The sequence below is a fragment of the Tenrec ecaudatus genome, chromosome 18 (genome assembly GCF_050624435.1).
Source record: "Tenrec ecaudatus isolate mTenEca1 chromosome 18, mTenEca1.hap1, whole genome shotgun sequence".
Taxonomy (NCBI): Eukaryota; Metazoa; Chordata; class Mammalia; order Afrosoricida; family Tenrecidae; genus Tenrec; species Tenrec ecaudatus.
In genome coordinates, this window is record NC_134547.1 from 67,197,878 (window position 1) to 67,213,548 (window position 15,671).

Consider the following 15,671-nt stretch of genomic DNA (forward strand, 5'->3'; position numbering starts at 1 on the left):
TCATGGCCATCTAGGCGATTCTGAGTCATCATGTGAGAAATAAATCACCAGACTGGTCCGTCCATGTTCTGCAAACAGAGCGCAAAGAGTCAGGTAGCCAAGGCCCCAGTGGATAACTGGTAGAACACTCTCCAGAGCTCTGGAACCTGGGATATGAAACGTGGGACTCTGATGAATTAAGAAAGAAGGCGGTAGAGCAGAAACTCTTAGGCAAGGGAAACATTGTTAACCCCATAGTACTCAACCAATGAGGAACCAGAGACGGGCTTGGGAACTAGGGGACAAAATGCTTGCAGAGGGGCTGTAAGACACACCCACCCTTTTCCCCCATTTGTCTCTGGGCTTGAGCGCCTGATTTTGCAAAATTGAACAACAAAGGCCTCTCTCTCACTGAATACAGATTGGACTTCTTGAGCCTTCATGGATGAAAATCCTGTGATGTTCCATTGATAAACTCTTATAGAATAAAGTAGTCTGCCCCAGTTCTCTCTCTCTCAGAGCGAGGGAAACCCATCTGGCTATCACCCAAGTTAGGAGTTTACACTGATGTCAGCTACCAAGAGGAACCAATGTGGTATCCGGAGTCTCACCAGCATTTCTAACAATTGCCACACTACAGGACAGGGTAGATCTGCCCCCATAGCTATGCTAGGCTGTAACTCTTTATGTGAGTAGAAAACCTCACCTTTCTCCCACAGAGAAGCTTTTTGAACAACTGACCTTGAAGTGTAGCTCCCCAACCAGGGTTCCACAGTGATCCTATGCCCCCTCCCCAACCAACACCAGGAGAAACCAAAAAAATCTGTTGTTATTGTGTTGACTGATGCCACCTGATAGTGCCCCTAAATGTGAAGGATGGGGTAGACCTGCCCCTGTGAGCTTCTGAGACCGTAACTCTTGATGGGAGTAGAAAGGCTCTTCTTGTGCCCAAGGAGTAGCCAGTGACTTCACACTGATTACCTTGGCAGTTAGCAGGCCAATGTTGAATCCACTATGCCACGAGGGCCCCTGTAGTGCAGAGCAGAACTGCCCCTGTGGGTCTCTGAGGCTGTACCTCTTTACAAGAGCGGAAAGCCTCATTTTTCTTCTGTGGAGCTGCTGGTGGGCGTGAACTGCTGACCTTAAGGTTAGCAGCCCAACTGGCTGAACCGGTGGCTTCCACAGGGAGGGCACGAGTTCTACCACTATTTTCTTCTTTGTAATTTGCTAAGTGTTCCCTATTATCTTCCCACTGCTCCACAGCCCCCTGCAGGCAGAATTAATTACTCCCTCATCCTCACTCCTCAGACCACTTATCTTGCATTAAAGCTAATTGTTTGTCTTAGGGCTTTCCCCCAGGTGGCCTTCACTCCCTAAGGCTGGTTGGTATCTTCTTCCTCTCTGTGGGCACCAAGATTGGCAGGGAGGCTCTACTTAAATCAAGGACCCCAGTGGGGTGTCTCCAGCTAAGGCCCCCTTTAGCCCAGAGCAGTGCTGCTTGCCTATGCAAGTCCATTTAGATGCTAGTTTTGCAGGCTGACCAGAACCTCCAGAGCCCTGGCTTCTGGGCTTCCCTGCAGTGCCTTTTCCAGAATGATGTTACCGCCAACAAACCAGAGTGCACAAGCTGCAAAGATGAGTCATTGCTCCTGAAAGACATTGATAATTAACCTTGAACGCTGCGTGGCTTTGCACATGGGAGGGATGCCTACCTGTCCATGTGCCATATATTTATTATCTCGTTGCTGGGCACTTCCCATCACGATGCTTCCTGGTGTGACTGCGCGTTCATCCTGACCTGATCAGAAGACCCTAAAAGCAGTGTTTCTGATCTTGAAAGCATATGCTGGGCATATAGCCTTGGTATCCCACCTTCATCATGGTTATGCATTGGACTGCTAACCATAAGGTCAGCAGTTTGAAACTACCAGCCACGCTGCAGGAGAAAGATGAGGCTTTCTAATTCTGAAAAAAAGATGCAGTCTCAGAAACCCACCGGGGTATTTCTGCCCTACCCTATTGGGTCACTGTGAGTCGGAATAGACTCTGTGGCTTTGAGTTTGGTTTGGGTTTATCCCACCTGATACTGTCAGTCAATTTTGACCCTACTGAGAAGTAGAGCCGCATAATTTCACAGGTTAGTTGCCACCAAGAAGTGGGAGATCTGACCGCCCTCGCCTTGAACCCTAGCTGTGTGACTTTACACAATTAATACTCCAGGGTCCAAGGGTCTATGAGGCTGAAAGACAGGAACTTGACTCACTCTTTCTCCCATTGAACCCTGGTGGGTTCAAACCACCCACCAACCTTTCAGGAACCAACCTTAAGCGGGGAGCTTAACCCAGTGAGTCATCAAGCCCCTAAAGTTGGTCTACAGCAGAGCACTTCAGCATGCTGGTTCTTTTGACATGACAGTCATTGCACTTTGAGGCCGGTTTCCCAGCAGGTTTATGCATCTCTTTCTTGTTCTTTGGTCACAGGTTTTCAGAAGTGCCCCCTGCTTCCCTCCAGTCCCTCCTCTTGGGACTGCTTCCATTGAGGTCTTTCTACAACCCAGAGCTTTCAGGAGCAGTCAGTCTCCATCCGCTGTGGCTCCCCATGGGCCCCTGAGATCTAGTCACCACTGCCAGGCTCCCATCACGCTGGGCGCTCTCTGAATATGACTATGCATCCAGCTAGGAGCTTCTCCCTTCCCTCTGCCCTAAAGCAAGGCCCTCCTCACCTGGGCCTCCTGCCACCCCACCAGTTCAAGTCGGAGCCTGAGTGACAGCTGCAGCTTAACGGCTCAGATCCACACCCAGAGCCACTGTGGACTTGCTGTGTGACTGTGGCCGGCCTACACCCCGTCCAGGCTTCAGTCTGCCCACCCTCAAAGTGCAGATAAAAATACTGACCTTGTAAAAAATGCTCGGAGGATTCAGAAGGTGTCTGCTTAGACAGAAAACAAACCTCTAATGAGCATTTCCAGCCCCAAGTTTAATCCTTGTAACCCCTTCCGTTTTCCTCCGGAGCCCTTGGTCCTAGGGGATGGACGGACATAGAAAGTCATGTCTATGACCTCCAAAAGGTCCCAGAGGTCAGGGGACCAAATCTCAGTCATCTCTCTGCCTCTGCTAATGTGTGATGAACGTTAGACAGATGGTTAAATGGCTGTCTCCTCATTCACAAGTAGACTCATAAATGGCAGGTTAGTTGCAGCTGAGAAGAGGTGTTAAAATAAAGGGACTTGGAGGTTAGATGGCTCTGGCCTTGAACCCCAGCTGAGGGACTTTTCCCAATCAGCATTTTTCTTTTCTCAGATGAAGACACTGGATGGTTCCTTAGAGGAAGATTCAGTGTACACATGTGGGTGAAATGCCATTACCATCATTGTCTGGGCTCAACATCACCCCAGCAGGATTGCCCAGGTGACTCTTTGCTTTTAAAGGTCAAGGAAACTGTGGCCCAGCAGTTCCACTGACCAAGGGCCCATTACAGTTTTCATTGATCGTAGGCACTTTTGATTACCTGAGCCCTTTTCCTGTAACAAAGGAGCCCTGGTGAGATAGTTAAAGTTTATTGTGCCAACCTGGCCAATAAACACAGATGGGGTTAATTGAAAGGCAGAGAGATAAATGGCTCAGTGAGGCTCGCCTTTCTAGTTCTCAGTCTCTTGCTTTCTGATGGTCGGACCAGGGTGCAGCTGCCTTAACAGTTCCCTGCTTCAGCTGGCAAGGCTCACTTCCTGGGTGAGCACCCTGGGTGTTGGAGCAGCCATGTGGAGACCCCTGCCAACACTGAGATGCTTACACTTCACTGATTCAGCTTTCCTCCTGAAGTCGGCATCATTGTATGTCTTTTGCGAGACGGAGGATGACATTATAGATTGGTGTCAGACATATGGGCTAATGTTCGACTTGTGGGCTTGGGCAGCACTGGGTTGGGATGTTTTCTTGATGTGCACTTTACCCTTTATATAAAACTCTCTTATACATATGAGTTTCTGTGGACTTGTTTCTCTAAAGTACCCAGACTAGCACACCTGGCATAATGGTTAAGCATTAGGCTGCTAACCATAGGTACAGCAGTTCAAAACCACTAGATACTTTGAAGGAGAAAGATGAGGCTTTCTACACCCATAGAGCTACAGTCTTGGAAACACACAGGGGCAGTTCTATCCTTGTCCTGAGGTCTCTGTGAGTGGGAATTGACTCAGTGACAGTGAATTGAGGTTTGGGGGGGTGGTGATGGTGGTTTTCTTGCCTATAGCAACAAGAAGACTTCTATTTTACAACTGCATTGGTATAAAGATGAACAGTGCAGGACCGGATTCATGATGATGAATTTATTACTATATTCATTTTCTTTTGACTTTAATAGAAATGAAAGCACTTTTGTGGGCCTCAAACATTGTTCTTCTCCCACCTCTTTCTCCTTTTCTTCTTCTCCTCCTCCTCTCCCCCCCATCTTTGGCACCATTGTAGTGCATTGGTTAAAGCACTCGGTGGCAGCAAAGGAGGGAATCTTCTGCAGCAAAGATTCGCACACAGCCGTGGAAAGGCTCCCGGGCTGTTCTACTGTGTCCTTACCCACTGCCACCACCCAGACGGTTCTGACTCATAGAGACCCACCAGGGCAAGTAAACCTGCCCCCGGGGGCTACCGAGACTGTCAACCTTCTAGGGAGCAGACAGCCTCATCTGTCCCCCCGCAGAGCAGAGGGTAGGTATGAACCGCTGTCGCATGCATGCACACAGTTGCCGGATCCAAAGGACCACATCTTTATAAATTCCCCAACTAGCCATCACAAAAGGGGATTTGGCGGCAGCCTCTCCTCCCCAGTCGACTGTAAACTAGCTCCGTGTGTCTTTCCCGGTGCGCCATGGAGTCTGCCCCAGCGCACCGCACCGGCTGGAACCACTAGAGGCGGTCGCTCCCTCCCCGCGCCCGCATTCCCCAGGGCCGGGCCTTTAGCCCTGCGCCTGCTGGTCCTTCTCGGGGATACTCTTCCCTCTTCCCCTGGTCCCCTGGGGGAAGAACTAGGGGCGGAGCGGAGGCTCCTCCGTGAGACCCCGCCCACCGCCGCCACCGCCGCGCTCCAGGCTGAGCCCCGCCCCTTTGTCCTTGCTCAGCCTACCGCGGCCCTCGGCTGCTCTGCGCGTGCGCACCGGCCGAGTTCCTAGGGCGACTTCAGTCAGGAAGCCAACTTGGGGACTCATGTCGCCAGCCTATCCTCCCCCGGAGCCAATCAGGTAAAGTCACCCTGGGCCCTGCACCCCAGGCTCCCCCGCTGGCCCTGGTCACGGCGGGAGTGCACGCCTGGTGTGCGGGTTGCTGGAAGGCCTGCAGCTAGCTGGCCACCCAGGGTCACTGGGACTTTTTGCTGCAAGTTTCATCCGTCCGGCTATGAGGTCCTGTCCTGGGCAGCCCCTCTGGGCCAGCATCAGGGTTCATGGCCTGTATGCCGCCTTTGGACAGTAAGAACCAGGCTTTGAGCAAATCTGGGTTCAGATGGTCCTCAGGACCGCTCCCCCCACCCCCATGGTGGCCAGGCAGCCTGTCTCTCAGCCTCCAGCTACTGGCCTTTGATCTCCTAGTTGCTTGGCCTCACTTACTGTTGACCTCTGTACCCCTCCGGCTGTTGTGCTTAACAAACGAAGCAGTGGACCTGTCCAGGCTAAGGGTGAACCACCATTATTCACAGGACCAGCCCTTCCTGGGAGAGGGTGAAGGGCAGGGCAGGAGGGTGTTCAAGCAGCCTTTGTTGCTGCCTCACCCCCACTCCGCCCCACCCCCTATTTCTAGCCAAGTTTGATCATTCATTACCAGGACCACACAGAACTCAGATAGTATTCAGTCACAGGGTGTAGCAGGTAATAATTCCGGTAAGACATGCTCAGATATGGTTGTTCTGTCCAGACTTGTTACAAAGTTCTTTTGGGACTGAAAGCCCCGAAGTTGTAGCGCAATGAGTTAGCAAATGGAGCCCCGGAATAAGTAAGCGCCTAGAGGCACCTGCATCACAAGCCAGCCTCCTGCCCAACACCAGGCAGCCTGCCTTGCTATGTGGTCCGGGAAGTCCACCCCTCTTCTGACGCTCTGCCTCCTGGTTCTGCTGCTGCTGCTGCTCAGTCACTCACCCCTCAGGTGTCACTGTTGTCTGATGGGTCAAGGGGGGTGTCTGCAAAAAGGATCTCCAGGCCCACAGGGAGCACTCCACCCCTGCCTCTGACCGGTGCTGACTCCTCCTCCTTCCTGCTTCTGGAGTGGTTCCTTTTATACCCAATTGAGGCAGTCACGCTCAGGCGAATCATAGAATATCATCAGTATCTTCCTCCCCACCTTCTTACCCAGACCCATTGGGAAAACCGAAACTGTTTAGTGGGAGTAACAAAAGCTGTAGCTGTTTCTTCTGACCCACAACGACCCCGTGCGCAACAGAACGAAAGACTGCCCGGTCCTGCTCCATCCTCACAGTTGTTCCTGTGCCTCTGGGCATTGTGGCCACTGTGTCCATCCATGTTAAGGGCCTGCCTCTTTTTCACCCACCCTCCACTTTACCAACCATGATGTCCTTCTCCAGGGACTGGCCCCTTCTGACATGTCCAAAAGATGTAAGACAAAGTCTCACCATCCTGGCCCGGAAGGAGCACTCTGGCCGTCCTTCCACGACAGATTTGTCTGGCCTTTTGGCAGCCCACGGTATTTTCAATATTCTTCTCCAGCACCACAATTCAAATGCATGGATTCTAGGAGGCAATTGAAAGTCCCACATGTGACCCAAGCCAGGGTATTTTCAATTGCTTCATATGCATGGGAAAATGGAACACTGAATAAAGAAGACCAAAGAAAATAGGCTAAGGCTAGACGAGCCAAACGTTAAAATCCACCGCATTGCACCCGTGAAGGTCTCCAGCCTGGCAAACCTTATATAGGATTGCTGAGTCAGCCCGGAGTGGAGGCAGTGGGTCTAGTTGTGGTTTGGGTTTTCATTTCTGCTGCTTCCTTTGGCCCCTTTGGCCTCCTCATTGAGCTTTTACGAGGTAAAGCCCCCTTGTGCTCTGGGCAGCCAGTTGCCTCCAATAACAAGATTGGGGGAGTTATTTTGCATGGTTTGGCCCGGTGCTGCTACCCAGTCGCATTTAGTGAGCACCCACCTATGTCCAAAGAAAATCCACTGCCATCATTCCAACATGCCATGACCCTACCAGACTGGGCTTGAACCATCAACCTTGTGTCTGGTGGCCCAGGGCTTAACCTGCTGTGCCATCACAGAGCATCCTTGCCACGATGAAAGGAACAGGACAGCACACATCCGCTTCTCTACTGATGGGGATTTACACTCGTCGTTATCATTCGTTGGGCACTAGCTGAGTGTACGAAGAATGACAGGCATGGACAACATACACCTCTCATCTTATTCACTATGCAAAACAGCCGTCCCCTCCGAAAACCGACCATAAGCCAGGACAGACACACCGATCACAGGGGCCAAAACAATTTTCATGGGAGGAGTTCCAACTGTGATGCTAGTCAGGGTTATCGGAAAAGACTCGTGTACTGTTGGGAGTAAACGCAGAGAGGTTGACTGTGGCTTGTTGCGATCTGAACCCAGGGGCTGCGAGGAGCGCAGGCAGAAGCCAAGCAGTCCAGGGCGGCTCGGCTGCGAGCAGGTCTTTATGGAGTGAAGTCAGCATGTTTCACATTTGGAGTGGAGGAGCATGCAGTTCGAGCAGCGTGGAGGGGCCAGCTCAGAGCGGAGGCAGCACCGAGTACAGAGGCGGGTGCATTGGGGGATGTTTCAAGGAAGCCACCAGAGTGTCACGAGATGGAAGATTGCCCATGGACACACATGTTCCTGGCATCTGTTTGCACAGGACATTTCTGATGAGCATTGAGCATCGGGACCCTGTCCACCTGTGAGCCAGATCGCAGAGAAGAAAAAGGTTTATTGGGCGGCATGACTGCACTCGTGTAAAGGTCAGTGAGCACTTGGGGTGGAAACACAGAGAACTTAACGTGGAGTCTGGACTGATGTCCGGGCTCCAGCTGGAGCCTGTGACCCCCACAAACCAAGTGCCTTGATTTAGGCTCTTTGCCAAACTCAAAAAAGGATCAATGCACTTGGATTAGGATGCTGGTGAGAAATATTGAAATTACCACAGACTGTCAAAAGAGCAAAGCCAAATCTGTCCTGGAAGAAGTACAGCCACAACGCTCCTTAGAGGCCAGGATGGTGAGACTTTGTCTCACGTCCTTTGGACATGATTCAGGAGAGACCGGTCCCCGGAGAAGGACATCCTGCCTGGTCAAGTAGCGGGACAGTGAGAAAGGGGACGACCTTCAACAAGCTAGACTGGCGTCGTGGCTGCAACAATGGGCTCAAACAGAAGAAGAGGCGGTGTTGTGTTCTGTTGTACAGTGGGTCGCTATGAATCAGGACCCATTCAACAGTACCTAAATCGACAACAGCAACAAAACCCAGCCAGACCCACTGTCATCCAATTGATACCCACACATAGGGATCCTATGTAAGCTTCCCGAGACTGCAAATCTCTCCTGGAGCAAGCAGCCTCATTTTCTCCTGCAGAGCAGCTGGTTGGTTTGAACCACCAACCTTGTAGTTAGGAGCTCCTTACAGAACTCTTGAATGAAAACTCACTGCTGTCAAATCAATTCTGACTCACAGAGACCCTGTAGGACAAAATAACACTGCTTCTGTGGGTTTCTAAGGCCATAAATCTTTACAGAAGTAGAAAACCTCATTTTTTACTGAGAGTAACTGGTGGGTTTGAACTGCCGACCTTTGGGTTAGGAGCCTAGCCTCTCTCCCACTGCACTACTAGGGTTGTCAGACAGTGGTTGTAAATTCACATATTTGCATATTATCAGAGTGTTTCTCAAAATGTGTCCCCTGGGTCTAACATCATCACTGTCACCATCACCCCCCCCCCCCCCGTAGGGCCTTAAATATAACTTCTCAAGCCCCACCCGAGTCTTGCTGAGTCAGGCATGGGCAGTGGATCCCTTACTGAGTCAGGCATGAGCCCTTCAAGGTGGTACTGTGAGAGTGTTGGAGCCAGTGTTATAGTGTTACAAGGCCGTTGGAGACATACGGCTCTGATAGTAGGCCCAGGTTAAGAGACAATGGTTTAACTATCCAATGACTTTTTAAAACATACTGTGCCTGAATTTAGTGATGGATGTCCATAGTTAACAGTTGTATTGGGGGGGTTGGGGAGGGAGAGGGAGAACACCTTGCTTTGACTTGAGATTCCTCAGAGTGAGCCCTAGACTAACCTGGTGTGTGTTTGGTAGGTTTGGGGGTTTGTTTGTTTTTTGTCTCATTTAATCTTGTTTTCAACTTCGTGGTTGAAGCACTGTGATTCTGACATCTTATTGATAAGGAAACAGATTTCCAAATGGGTCGCCCCTGGAGATGCTCAGTAAAGCAGAGCTGGACCTGACTGAGGAACTTCTTAACTTAAACTCGTTCCTGAAATGCTTGTCTGGTATGATTCTGTTATAGAGACCGCTTGATAGACGAGGCCAAGTCCCGCTTACGGAAGTTTGACGTCAGCAACAAATATCCTCACCTGCTGCCGAACAAATGCTCTGTCCTTATCCCTCTGTTGGTGAAAGATGGAAAATTCCATCTGCTACTCACCCTCCGATCAGAGAAGGTGGGTAGACAAGAAGGCTTTGGTCTTCAACTTCTCAGGACACGTTGAAAATGCCAGTAACGTTTGCCACCTGTACACATCTTTCAGGCCCTGATTCTCAGATGCACTTTCACAATTGTGATGTTCCAGGAATACCACATGGCATTCGGGGGAGAGCTTTGGGGAAGAAAATGAAATATTCTTCTTCTCATTAGAATGCATTAAGATATATATATATATATAATTCATTTGAATGCATTAAGCTATATATCTTAATGAATTCATTTGAATGCATTAAGATATATATCTTAATATATATTACATATAATATTATATATTTTAAGATTATATATATATCCCCACGCAAATCAGTCACTTCACTTCAAGGCAGAGAGATCAACACACAAGGCTTTGGCAACTGCTGTTCGGGATTCTAGTTGGGGTCATCTGGGGAGATTTTCCTGAAAGACGCAAGACAATCACAGGGGCTTATTCTGAAGAAGATTAAGAAAATAGTAAACTGCGTTGGTGAGATAAAGGCCAGGACAGTTGGCCTAAGGGATTGTTTTCCGTCACAACCATGCTCCCTGCTCATTCAATGAGGGTAAAAAGGGCTCTCCGGTGAGAATTTCACTGTGATGCCTTCTTCCCCTGCCCCACTTATAGCCTTGATCTTGCCCCTTCAGCCTTCTTTTGTTCCCCGGACTCCATGATCATCTAACAGCGGTTCTCAACCTGTGGGTCTCGACCCCTTTGGAGGGGTCACTTGACCCTTTCACAGGGGTCACCTGATTCATCACAGTAGCAAAATGACAGTGATGAAAATAATGTTATGGTTGTGGTTTGGGGGGGGGGGTCCCACCATATAAAGAACTGTATGAAAGGGTCGCTGTGTGAGGAAGGTTGAGAACCACTGGTCTACAAGGACCACTTGCTATCTCTTGCGAAGCCAAAATGGACATGGTCTCAGTCAGAGGGTACAGAGTCCCCCGGGGTGGGAGAGATGGAAGCAGTGTCGAGCGCTTTCAGAAGCTTGTAGGGCGGGATGGCGGCAGGGCCAAGCAGCAATAACTTTACATTGTCATGTGTTAAAGGTCTCTGGTTCTGTAGCAGTACCTGGGAATGACCTTCATGCATTTAGACTGGGGTGTCTTTGCCTCAGGACTGCTGGCCTTGGGGGCCAGATTTGCTGTTGGGGAGCTGATGTGAGCATCCTTAGCTGGTTGGCAGCACTCTGGCCATTACCCACTAGAGGCCAGTGGCATCTTCTTTGCAGCTGTGATAATTGCAGATAGTTTCAAGCATTAGGAAACTGCTTCAGGGGGCCAAGCTGCCCCCACTGAGGATCACCGGTTTCAAGGAACCTCATCTCAGGCAACAATATGCAAATACTAGAGCATAAAAAAGAAGAGTCCAGCCCCTAGGGTCTCTCTGCCCATGTTGGAGGGAAGGCTCTCCTTCTTCCTGCTGTGGGACAGTCTCCTAGTCACTTAGCCACCGTGTGCTGCGGGCCCTTCGCCCACAGAGTGGGGACAAAATACCAGACCCTGCTTCACAAGGTTTCTATGAAGATTACCCAGGCTAAAAATGCCAAGTGCCTCCCTAGAGCAGTTCCATACATGTCCGCTCTTATTATGAGCAAGGAGCACTGGCGGTGCTGTTGGGTTTAAGCATTGGACTGCTGACCTAACTGGTGGTGAGTTCAAACCCACCAGCCGCTCGACAGGAGAAGGTTGAGGCTATCTGGTCCCATAAAGTTTGGCAGCCTCAGAAAACCTCGGGTCACAATGAGTCAGAATGGACTTGACAGTGGGCGTGAGTATTATCATATCCAGTGGGTTCTGCATTGGGATTCTAACCACAGAGTTAGTTACTGGGCCAAGGAAGTGGGTAGACCTTCGTTGATGTAGTGGATGAATGCACGCGTGGCCCCATCCTTGGCGTCACCTCTTGTCATACTGTTCTTCCACTGTCTAGCTGAGAAGTTCCCCGGGAGAAGCTTGCTTCCCAGGAGGAAAGCAGGAGCCTGCCGATGTGGATAACATCGCCACCGCTCTGCGGGAGGCGGAGGAGGAAGTGGGGCTGCGTCCTCATCAAGTGGAGGTGGTCAGCTGCCTGGTGCCGATCGTTGTTAACGTAAGGTTGGAATGGAACTGGCTTTCGCCGTCTCTCTTAGCCCTTCCATTGGGTCCACCCTTCTTTACATTCCACAGGTGCCTGAATGTGGCCCTCCAGGGTGCTGCCTTTAAATACATGAGAGGGATTTTGGTTTGGGCTTTGTCCCTCATGAGCTAAGTGGCCTTGGGCACGCCTTTCCCCTCTCTAAGTCCCTCTTTCCCCAACGAGGGGGAAAAAAGGGGAGGCGGTGTTTGAATCTGAACAATGGTTTTCAAACTGGGCGATGGAACCCTGAGTATACTTCAGAGCTGTTTCATTAGCACTCAAGGGACAGCTACTTTTCTCCATGAGACAATGCCTCTGAGCGGTCAGTTGGAAAACAGTCACACACGATCCCGTTTTCGTCCCTTGGAGGTCACTGAAGAGGAGCCACTCCATGGTGGACCAAGGGAGAAGGCGTCTCCAGATCACGACAATTGAATTGAGCCGTGTGGAGCTGCCTTCCTGCGTGAGTCAGCATGGCCGTCATGGCGTGTATGCCGAAACAACATCCAAAGAAAGCTAGTGAGTCCCAGGGCCAGTGCAGCCAGCTCTTGTGTCTGTACTTTCCCCCTGACAATCTTACTGTTTCCCCGACTTTAACCCACTGCCACTGAGCTGAGGCCATTGCACAGAGACCCCTACTCCTGCTCCATAGCTTTGCCGAGAGTGTCCATCTCTACAGAAGCAGACAGCTCTCTTTTCCTCCCTCAGAGAGGCCGATGGGTTTGAACCACCTACCTTGAGGCTCGAAGCCCACCGCTTATCCCACCAGGCCACCGTGGCTCCCTCCACTGACTTTAGAAGAAGCAAATCCAACATTGCACATTTGAGCTCAGGAAGCAGCATCCTTTGATGAAACTTTAATTGTAGAAGAGTTGTCGAATGACCGAGACATTGCAAAAATAGTGCAGAGAAGCCAATATGGGCTCATGAATCTGAAGAAAGCCTTGCCCTTCTTGGGCTTTTGCCCCATCTGTTAACGTCTGTTAATGTCCTGGGATCCCACATGGCCTTAAGTTGTCATCTCCTTAAGACCATGTCCCTTGTTTCCGATGACTGTGACAACGCTGCGGTGTGCAGATCAAGTATTTTAAAGGACGGCCCTCAATTTGGGTTTGCCTGTTATTTTTCTCAGGATTACGTTAGAGTTGTGATATTCAGACCAAGCACTGGAGAGCCTTGCTAGAAGGAGAGCCCCAGAGCACATCACTGTGCTGCGGTGCAGGCGGGCAATGCTTGGCTCTCATGTACGGAGGGTCGCTGTGAGTCTGAGCCAACTCAAAGGCACAAAACAACAACGCCATCCATCACTTATCTAACTCAAATTAGCTTATCCTTCAAATAGGCACTTTTCTCACTTCTTTCTGATAGGAAGTTACACACACACACACACACACACACACACACGGTTGCCAGATCCAAAAGACCACATCTTTATAAATGCCCCCAAAGGCTCTAGGCATTCATAGTTAAGAAGGTATTCTTTCCAGCATCATCTCCTAAATGCTACCTCAAGTAGGGGAGGTCCTATACCTGTTTCACAGGGAACATAATGAATTTCTGAAGCAAATTTTGCCCCTTCCCTACCCACCTTTGGGCCTATCATTCTCAGCTTAACTAGAAGTGGCTTGAGTCGATAAGGAACCCAGAATGTTCACAACAGCGTGGAAGGCGATGGAAGTCACAGAAATGGCCCAGTGGACAAATGGATAAGTGAGCTATGGGACGTCCACATAGCGCAACACTACGCCACATTGAAGAATCATGGCGAATCCACCATGACACAGATGGATCTGGCAATTATGCCAAGTGAAGTTAGCTAATCCCCAAAAGGCAGATATCGTATATATTTTTTTTAAATCAAGAAAAGCTTTTCTTCCCCAAGGAACCAGACTTCCATGATTGCCAGGGGCAGGAGGGGAAGGGGGATAAAGAGAGATCAGAGGCTCGAGCAGTGGTCGGTCTGCCAACTGCAGCTCCTGAGCCTCAGGCAGCTCTTTCGGTACAGTCACGCGCCCTGAAGGGACACTGGAAACGAACATAGAGCCATCATTGTTTCACTTGTAAAACCGCTGAAGGATGCTATTTGAATAGCCGTGGTTTCCTTTGTTTGTCCCAGTCTATTGTTGGTCCTCCAATGGTTTTTTAATTCTTGGGAGGAACAGGATTGGCTCCTCAGTCTCAAAAGTTGGCCTGCCCTGGGCTTGGGGATTGCTGCTGCTGCTGCTGTGATTGGCTGCACTCGAGTAGGGTTCCGACGCCTTGTGACCCTGCGCACAACAGAACCAGAACCGGCCCTGCACCACCCTCATGTGCAGCCGCTGTGAATCCATCTCCTTGAGGATCGTCCTCATTACTTTACCAAGCACACAGTCCTTCCCCAGGAGCTGGCCTCTCCTGACGCCGTGTGCAAAGCGCACAGAGGACGGCTCTCCATCCTTGAGGGTCCCGGGGAAGATCGTGTCACCCAGGAGCGAGATGGGGACGGGGAGAAGGAAAGAATGAGCCATTGGGAAGTTTGAGAAGCTGTTGAATGTCAAAATGAGGATCTGCTCTGAGAGCCCCCACCGAGGCACAATGACAGTGACTTTGGGTTCCGTTGTTTGGAAGCATGCTCGCCAATCGAAGGCGCCCCGGGGGTGCGGGGGGTTCTTGGGCTGCCATCCGCAAAGGCAACAGTTGGAAAGTTGTTCCTTGGCAGAAAGATGGGCCGTTCTACCCCAGACACAGTCACAGTCTCGGAAACCCCCAGGGGCGGGGGTGGTGCTTGTTCCTATGAGACGACATCAGTTCGGTGGCGGTAAGTTTGGGGTTTTGTGAGCCAATTTCAACTATGCGACGTGGACGATGATGTTCATGGAAATGCCCCCCCCCCAAGCTAAAAAAGGAGGAGGAATGGCTCGATTTTAACGTTTAAATATAGCCTGGCACCGATAGAATATTGTGTCTCCATGTATGTCTTTTGTCTTCTGTGTTCAGGAAAACATGCTGCTCTTCCCGGTGGTGGGAATCATAAGAGAAGACTTCCAGGCCCAGCCGAACCCGGATGAAGTGAAGGACGTGTTCCTGGTGCCTCTGGACTATTTCCTGCACCCCAGTGTCTACCACCAGGCTTACGTGACCTTCACGAAAATTCGACATCTCGCTCACTTCTTCGAGTACACCAGCCCTGACAATGGCGTGACTTACCACATCAAGGGAATCACTGCACATTTGGCCGTGTTCGCGGCTTTAATTATTTTAGATGAAAGACCCACCTTCAAGGTCGACTATGATCTTGACCATCTCCTGTCGTCTTCCGGAGAGTCTTTCATGAAACTCCAAAATCTCGTCTTAAGCAAGTTGTGAAGTATGGGGCTCACATCCAAGTAACAGTCCAAGAAGATGTGTGTGTGTGTGTGTGTGTGTGTGTGTGTGTGTGTGTGTGTGTGTGTGAGAGAGAGAGAGAGAGAGAGAACTTGGGACTGAACAGGTGTGGGTCTTTTTCTTGCAATATGAATGCTCAAAACCTGGCCTCTTTTCCCATTTGCCCTCCATCAGCTAAAGAACAAAGGGGCTTTCAAAAGTGGAAAATGTCTTTAGAGTGTTTCAGCATTGCACTCACAGCATAATGTTGTCTTATACATGTCAGACATAGTATAGGGTGTTTGAAATACATTGGCACTAAATAAATTGATTTGTTGAATATATGATGTGCGGCATTTCTCATTGTTTTAAGTGGCAGTATCCGTCTCTTTCTGAAGTTGTAACCTGTGATGGACACATCTGTCAAAAATCTTTTGAAGCCCTTTCCTATCTCTTGGAAGCAGACCACATCCCCGGGGAAATTCTCTTTCCATGGATTGTGCCACTCACGCCTTATCATCCTCCAGAGTAACTGAAATTAAGAAAC

General features: G+C 50.1%; 1 protein-coding gene across 1 annotated transcript; it reads left to right on the top strand.

Moving 5' to 3' along the window:
• The first annotated feature begins 5,092 nt into the window (after positions 1-5,092).
• NUDT7 (nudix hydrolase 7) lies at positions 5,093-15,468 on the top strand. The gene is made up of 4 exons (XM_075537256.1): positions 5,093-5,209; positions 9,487-9,640; positions 11,597-11,755; positions 14,759-15,468. Exons 1-4 carry the CDS (start codon positions 5,175-5,177, stop codon positions 15,125-15,127), a joined length of 717 nt encoding a protein of 238 aa, XP_075393371.1. The 5' UTR covers positions 5,093-5,174; the 3' UTR covers positions 15,128-15,468.
• The last annotated feature ends 203 nt before the right edge of the window (positions 15,469-15,671 follow it).

What these genes read in the sequence shown, in the direction of transcription:
- NUDT7 (XM_075537256.1), top strand. Translation starts at nt 5,175, where the DNA reads ATGTCGCCAGCCTATCCTCCCCCGGAGCCAATCAG. An exon ending in TCACCCTCCGATCAGAGAAG is followed by an intron (nt 9,641 to 11,596) that starts GTGGGTAGACAA and finishes TCCACTGTCTAG; the next exon opens with CTGAGAAGTTCCCCGGGAGA. An exon ending in TGGTGCCGATCGTTGTTAAC is followed by an intron (nt 11,756 to 14,758) that starts GTAAGGTTGGAA and finishes TTCTGTGTTCAG; the next exon opens with GAAAACATGCTGCTCTTCCC.